Source organism: Protomyctophum parallelum (assembly GCF_964188405.1).
Source record: "Protomyctophum parallelum genome assembly, chromosome: 1".
Classification (NCBI taxonomy): Eukaryota; Metazoa; Chordata; class Actinopteri; order Myctophiformes; family Myctophidae; genus Protomyctophum; species Protomyctophum parallelum.
In genome coordinates, this window is record NC_139697.1 from 94,351,824 (window position 1) to 94,359,935 (window position 8,112).

General features: G+C 44.6%; 1 protein-coding gene across 3 annotated transcripts in view; it reads left to right on the forward strand.

Moving 5' to 3' along the window:
• Positions 1-7,766, forward strand: part of ets2 (v-ets avian erythroblastosis virus E26 oncogene homolog 2) — a 31,714-nt gene extending 23,948 nt beyond the window's left edge. For 2 of the 3 annotated variants that reach the window (XM_083762907.1, XM_083762908.1), the window contains exons 9-12: positions 458-712; positions 3,299-3,417; positions 5,379-5,549; positions 5,688-6,999. In XM_083762907.1, the coding sequence (XP_083619033.1) occupies positions 458-712; positions 3,299-3,417; positions 5,379-5,549; positions 5,688-5,732 (590 nt within the window). In that variant the 3' untranslated portion in view covers positions 5,733-6,999. Of the gene's footprint in view, positions 1-457; positions 713-3,298; positions 3,418-5,378; positions 5,550-5,687; positions 7,000-7,177 lie in introns of those variants that run through there. The other variant, XR_014569128.1, reaches the window with a different exon arrangement.
• The last annotated feature ends 346 nt before the right edge of the window (positions 7,767-8,112 follow it).

The window sequence follows — 8,112 nt, forward strand, 5'->3', positions numbered from 1 at the left end:
TTTGAATTTTGTATGGACTTTTGGCTTTCAATTTAAGGTTAGTTTTCATTTGGGTTTTTTACATTCTTGTTTGTATGTGTATATATCTTTTTTTTTTCAGAGTTCAGAAATAGCAGATCTATTAAAATTCTGAAATTGAAGGTGAACATGGCAAGAGCAATTCATTTTACAATTTAGTTTTGCTAAGAGAGGATAATGGCATAATTATTTGCAGTATAAGTATAAAAGTATAAAATGAGGAACTTTAACATTTATTTAAAAACATCGTCTAAAAAAGGCTGCGTGCTCTACTGAACTCTACTATGGGTATATTTTGTGTTGAAAAACCATCCAATTAACATGGGGGCACACAGCATTTTGAACGATGACATGGCTGGCTCTCAAATGTAACCTCGTAACCCAGCCGGCTAGGCTTAGGATACCAACTTAAAGCTAAACACTGCTTTATTTGTTGCAGTTTCACTTCCAGACCAAAGTTCAATAGAAAGCCTGGACTTTGAGGGTCTGCGCTCCTGGGGCAGCCAGTCGTCCTTGGCGGACATGCAGACGGTCCCTTCCGTCGATGGCTTCGACGACGACTGCAGCGGCACAGCGGCGCCACCTGGCCTCGGCAAGCTGAAGCGCACTTTTAGGGACTACGTCCTGGAGAGGAGCGAGCTGGTGGAGCTGGGCATGCCTGTGGTACCGGCTGCTGTCCTGGCCGGCTTCACCGGTAAGGCAAAGATACTCTGGAGTCTGGGACTTGGTTTTTTACTAGACTTGTACGTGCCCGTCGGCCACCGGTCTACTTGAGAGCGATGCAACTTGGGAACCTAATAATACCCGTTGTCAACTTGTCATAGCACCCGTTTTAACTATCTGTCTGTGTCCCACATGGAGATCTCTGTATCTGCCAGTCTGCCTGTGTCTGAAGAGTGCAAACTGTGAAAGGTGGAGTGGTTAAGTAATCACCGGTTAAGTAATCAATTTGCAGGTATGGGGTTGCCATGGCAATCAATTGGCTGTAAATTGCACAATTGAGGGGACTTTGGCTCATTAGGCCCACTGGCAGAGCCTGACCAGAGCCTTTGGTGGTCGTTCTGGAGAACCGTGGGTCCGACCGACTCGATACCAGGCACTGCACTCCCTGCGGGGGGTGTGGAATGCGTGTGTGGAATGTGAAGTCGGTGGGTCAAACGGTTCTCGAGTTACGTCCATCCCACACACACACGCAGACAGAGACGTGGCACATTTATAGTTAGATAAGGCGGGATAGCCTCCCCAAAACACACTCGCCCCCATTTGTTTACACACAGACCAGTGGTTCTTGTATTCTTGTTTTACTGAGGATAAGGTTAGGAATACGTTTAGGTGTAGGCAGAGTTTTACTGTGGTTACGTTTAGGAATACCAGGTGAATTCCGCCGGATTTTCCCCGGGGCGAATGTGTTTTGGGGCAAGCATTTTTGGCATTCCAGGGGGTTCCCGGGTTGAAAGGTATATATAATAATAACGTATAGTGTTCCAGGTCTAAATGGATTAAGACCCGAGGCCAATTCTAAATCAATAGTTCTCAAACGTATTGGTGCCAAGGAGGACTCCCAAACACTTTCAAAAATAGTAGATGTATAAGCTCGCAACTCTGAAATGCTTTCCCGGTTTTAATGGGTTAAAACGGACACGAGGTGCGCCTGTACTTGGACCGCTTTTTTCCAAGCAGCCCTTAGAGCAGTGGTTCCCAAAGTGGAGTCCGGGGGCCCCTAGGGGTCCTTGAGGGAGTTCCAGGGGGTCCACAGGGTCTGTAACTCAAGAGCGTACAAATGGAACCGGGTCCATTTAATGGAACCGGGTGGATTTGGTTGCACTGCCTTAGGGGCCATTCACACTATGGCGTCCATAGCAAACTGATCAAACACTGACTGACACAGTGAATAGCAGGCAGGCTGACAGTGAAGTAGTGTAATGCAATGCAGTGTGTCTGGATTTATTGGAGACAATGTCGCAGAGTTGATGGTCAGTGTCCGTGCGCGCCAGCCATCAAGCACAGCGCCATCTGATTAAAGTGTGTTATGCGAGTGTACCCGGGTGCGCTGTTGAACCTCGGGCAATGTGAATCATGGCCATCGGGGACCAGGCAACCGTATTCGGAAACGGTTCCAATGAAACGGATTCAGTCCCTCTCCGTGTGAATCCCCTATTAGAGAGCCTCCCTACTGTGTCACTGTCAAAGTGCCCTTGAGCAAGACGCTGAACGCGTAAATGCTCCCTTTGAGCAGGTTGGTGCCTTGCATGGTTTAGACGCTGAAGGCCTAACTGCTCCCTTTGAGCAGGTTGGTGCCTTGCATGGTTTTGGTGCCTTGGTTGCCAGGTTGGTGCCTTGCATGGTTTTGGTGCCTTGGTTGCCAGGTTGGTGCCTTGGATGGTTTTGGTGCCTTGGTTGAAAGGTTGGTGCCTTGCATGGTTTTGGTGCCTTGGTTGCCAGGTTGGTGCCTTGCATGGTTTTGGTGCCTTGGTTGCCAGGTTGGTGCCTTGCATGGTTTTCTCTCCCATGTGTGTGAATGTAAAGCGCTTTATAATAATGATACATCCAGTTTATATACCACTTTTCTCGGTACTCGGTCGTTTTACAAAACACAGAAAAAAAGAAACGACTTCATTGAAAGCGAAAAACAAAAGACAACAAAGGCACTATATAAATGCACCGTTTACCATTTACGACAGTCTTGTTTCTCCCGTCAGTGCCTGCTCAAGCCAAGGGCAGAGGTTTTGACCCAGCCGTGTTAATATAATAATAATAACTCGAACGCTTTTCTAAGTAGCCAAAGTCATCATACAGTACATGGGCATTGCTCTACAGGACAGATGTTCTGAAACAGTGGTGCTGCTGTTAAATGAATCCTATGGAATAATAAGTGTCGTTGTGCATGCACGGAACGGACACGTCCAGCTGTGCTGTATAATTGTATTGTTATAATAAGTGTCGTTATGTCGTTAGGGAACGGACCCGTCCAGCTGTGCTGTATAATTGTATTGTTATAATAAGTGTCGTTATGTCGTTAGGGAACGGACCCGTCCAGCTGTGCTGTATAATTGTATTGTTATAATAAGTGTCGTTATGTCGTTAGGGAACGGACCCGTCCAGCTGTGCTGTATAATTGTATTGTTATAATAAGTGTCGTCGTGTCGTTAGGGAACGGACCCGTCCAGCTGTGCTGTATAATTGTATTGTTATAATAAGTGTCGTCGTGTCGTTAGGGAACGGACCCGTCCAGCTGTGCTGTATAATTGTATTGTTATAATAAGTGTCGTCGTGTCGTTAGGGAACGGACCCATCCAGCTGTGGCAGTTCCTGCTGGAGCTCCTGACAGACAACAGCAGCGACCCAGTGATCAGCTGGACGGGAGACGGATGGGAGTTCAAACTCACGGACCCCGACGAGGTGCGTTACTGTACTTACTGTACCATGCTGGAGCTTTGTTTTTCTCTTTCTGTGGGGCGCCTGCAGCCCCTCCTACATACAGCTTTCCGTCTACATTAGGTGGTACGCTTCTTTCCCCTCCTGGCTTTGCCCTGGGTTCGCTCCCATAGGGTCAATTTACTTGCCTCAAGTTCAAGGTGCCTGACGCAGTGCCCTGCCAGCCTCATCCTTCTCTCTCTGACTTTGTCCGTGACGCGTGGTAGGTCCCCATAGAGGTCCACATTTCTGATGTGGTCCATCCATGTGACACCTAGTGCCAGCATTATGTTATGCTTTAGCTATTGAAAAATAGCAGACCTACAAGCTCATAGAGCTTGTAGGTCTGCTATTTTTGAAAATTCGAAGAACGACTGACATAGAAACATAGCTTTTTCAGAAAACTGTCAGGATGTAGAAGACATTTTTTAAATCTGATCTCAGGTCAAAATGGGTTAAATGCCATTGACAATGAAAGGGAAATCTACGCCATGATGTAGACGAACAAATCGGCTAACCAATCACATAAATTCAGTTGCATCATTGGTGATGTACGATGACAAGAGCGCCCCTCACTTCATACGGGTGTAATTGTTTTCCTACAAATTAACTATGGCCTGTACAGATAGCATGTACAGTGCCCCCCCACCCCCCACCATGTATGCATGAACATTTACCAACGTTTGTTTCGGAGGAATCCAACTTGTTTGAACATGTCTTAGAACTTTAGGAGAAGCCAAAGTAGTTATACTTCATTATTAGCCTACTTACACTATATAAGCTGACTGATTGCTGTGTGTGTGTGTGTGTGTGTGTGTGTGTGTGTGTGTGTGTGTGTGTGTGTGTGTGTGTGTGTGTGTGTGTGTGTGTGTGTGTGTGTGTGTGTGTGTGTGTGTGTGTGCGCGCGTGTGTGTGCGTGTGTGTGTGAGATTAGAAGTCATAGTATTCTTATGATCTGCATTATGGGCTGGGCAATTAACCAAATATATTGAAACCGATATTTAGAACCGATAACCCAACCTAACTTGATCGTGTATAGATTGTAGATTAATTGAATCAACAAAAAGTTGACACGGAATGGAGCATTAGTTCGAAATGTGGGAACTGTCGGACTAGCGCTGCTCCCGTGCTCGTGGTTAGTTAGGTTATGGATAGAGGTATAGGTTGTCGGTCTAATGCAAAACGCGTGTTGGAACTAAGTACTGCACCCCACGATAACATTGTAATAGAATAAAAAGATTGTTTTAATTTACAAAATCTTTTTTTCTTTTTTACAATCGTTCATTAACCATCTGAACCCCAGCCTGAATATTCTGGGGGGAACAGGGTCAAAAACGTGTCGCATTCGCGCACATTTTGAGCTCTGGTTAGATGTGCTATTTTTGGCTAAAGGATTTGTTGCAGACAGAAGAGAGCGGTCAGAGTTCAGTTCAGTAACTCAAGTCTGGTTCACTGAGACAGTGAGACTAGAGGGTTTAAGTGCTTAAGTGTAGTAATCGAGGCAAAAGTTTGAAACAATCGCGACAATCGATTTGTACTACCAATCACCATGTCAGCCCTGCCCGTACATTGGTTTTAGGTTGTAGCACCTAAAAGTCCTAGGCTTCGACGACCATGCTGTCTTATGCAGAGGTTAAAATGTAATTCAGATAGCATTTTAGACAGATGCTACATTCATTTTGTTTACCTGGCATCCTATAGTTTGTATAGTTGCAACACTCAGTTCACACGGGTGTGATTTCTTTCAACGTACAGTATGTATGTGTTTATCTTCCTTACTGGAAGTCACTCTGGATAAAGAGCAACCTGTGTGTGTGTGTGTGTGTGTGTGTGTGTGTGTGTGTGCGCAGGTGGCTCGGTGCTGGGGCCTGAGGAAGTAACTAAGTTGTACTGTGTGTGTGTGTGTGTGTGTGTGTGTGTGTGTGTGTGTGTGTGTGTGCGTGCAGGTGGCTCGGCGCTGGGGCCTGAGGAAGAACAAGCCGAAGATGAACTATGAGAAGCTGAGCCGCGGTCTTCGCTACTACTACGACAAGAACATCATCCACAAGACCGCCGGCAAGCGCTACGTCTACCGCTTCGTCTGCGACCTGCAGAAACTGCTCGGCGTCTCCGCGCAGGTGACTGTAGCTTTGGATCTTTATCATTAGTCTTTGTTTTGACTTTGTTTTTTTATTCCATTGGTTTTATTTCTGGGTTTTTTTGTTTAACTAAGTACAACAACAACAAAGCCCTGTTTCTCTCTCCGGTTGGCTCAGGAGCTGCACACGATGCTGGGCGTGCGGCCGGACACAGAGGACTGAGTGCTGTTCAGACTGGACGGGGGTCGCGTGTCGGGCGATGGAGTCCCGCCAGGCGCGGACATGGAGCCGCGCGGCGTTCATTCCCCTCACACCCCTCTATATAGCGACAGTCGTTACCATGACACGCCGTACAGTGGGCCCACCTGACGTACTGTATGGTGCGCTTTCTGATCAGGCATGCAGGCGAGGCCATGCTGTGAGTCCCTGACCATAATAGGGATTGATTGATTGATTGATTGATTGATTAATTGATTGAACATTTTTATTCACAGTTTGGGTAGAATGGGTACAGTTCAAAGGAAAAGTACAGGTCAATGCTAATACTGCTATACTGCGAGGATATATGGCCCGGGAAAAGACTCGTTTACATCAGGGTCCTCCATTTTCAATTCATCAGAACATTTAAAGACGTACACATAAGGGACGGACAGAGATGTCTGCACTTTGATACCCAGCGGGTATCATTCTCGTTCATTGTACCTTTTTTTGCACGCAGTCTTTGTGGGATACGTTTTTTTAGTACAAAACAATCACGTCCTATGGCAGGCAGCTATTGTTTAGTGCCATGGATTGTTAAATGAGGTTAACGATGATTATTAATTCATTGTGATTAATATGCATCCTATGGAAGGAGGTAGGGCCCGCATACCATTCTTTTGGTAAAGAAAGTGCGGGCCCTGTACCTCCTTCCATAATTGCCTTATTGGCCCTGCACCCACTGTCGAGGTGGGTGTAAATAGGTATGCCCATCATCATTAATATGCATCCTACTCATTAAAAAGTGCAGAGTCGTTGAGCGGAGATCAGTGCAACCCGATAGTAGGTCTGTCACGGTTATTGCTGATTGCAATTATTTAAGATAATCGCAATTATGTCGCATGATCGTCAGACTTGTTTTCCCATTGGTCTTTCCATCTCATTTTTAAAGTCATAAGTGTTCAAAAACAGAGATGCAACACGTGATCTTGTAGGCGTCCGCTACTATTACAAAAACAAAAAAAGAAACAATGTATATGGCCTGTTTTGGTCACAGTACATTTATTTATTTTGATTGGTAGCGCCATCTCTTTGTAAATGTAAGTTATTTGTCATATATCTGCCCTGTGCAATTTTCTGTTTACAAGCCTAAAAGGCAAAGAGAAATGTACATTTTATGCCAATGCTAAAAATAAATCATTATTAATGACAATTAATCATCAACTATAGGCTAATGTCACGATGGTGACATAATGTCGACAGCATGTTGAATGGACAGCTATATGGTTGTCTTTAACCCATTCTGGGCGGGAACCACTTTTGGTGTTAGCATTACGTTATGCTTTAGCTATTTAAAAATAGCAGATCTACAAGCTCATAGCGTACGAGCTTGTAGGTCTGCTATTTTTTTTTTTTAATCGAAGAGCGACTGACATAGAAGACATTTTTAGAATCTGATCTCAGGTCAGAATGGGTTAATTCCGAGTGTCTGTCGTAATCCGTGAGCTCGGAAGGAACGTGAAATTGGTCAGGGTGGAGAAAAACAGTCAAAGCTATTAGCAGTTTTTTACTGTTTCAAAGTTCTCATATGTTGTTTTATTGAAAATGCTGGAAGCTGCTTTTTTTTAAATATTTTTACTGGCGTGATGGTGTGCCTACTGTAAGCTGCTGTGCCGCTATACTATTTTAGAATGATTGATTTACTGGGATTTTTGCTGGGATGATGTATATATATTTTTGTATTTTGTTTTATTTTAATAATATATACTGTATATACTTTTGACCATAGCCTACTAAGGTTTGTTTATAGACATAAAGCAGGTTTGTGAACCGGGGACCACGGTGGAGGTTGTCGAGGTGTTAAAGGGACACTTCACCCTTTTTGCAAAAACATATATGTTAATGACGTTTAGAAGCTTTAGAACACTTTCCTGGGGGTCTTTATGTGTGTAATATGTGGTTTTAGATATTTTAGATTGTAGCAGTGAGCACAGTGTCTCTGATGTCATGGACACTGGTCTCACTACCTTCCTGGACTACAATTCCCATAATTCTTTGGTGCACTGCTCCTCCTTGTGAATAGGTGGAGGGCTGTCTTACTAAGACAACATGTAGTCCAGGAAGGAAGTGAGCCCAGTGTCCATGACATCAGAGACACTGGGCTCACTGCTACAATCTAAAATATCTAAAACCACATATTACACACATAAAGACCCCCAGGAAAGTGTTCTAAAGCTTCTAAACGTCATTAACATATATGTTTTTGCAAAAAGGGTGAAAGAGTCTTTTCTCTTTGAGTTGCACAGAGTCGGTCTATCCAAGGATAGCCTTAGCTTTGGTGGTGGACAGCCTCATGTCTCTTTTCCGGCTCCACCCTCGCCCTGTGCATAATTTTTTGCAGTTT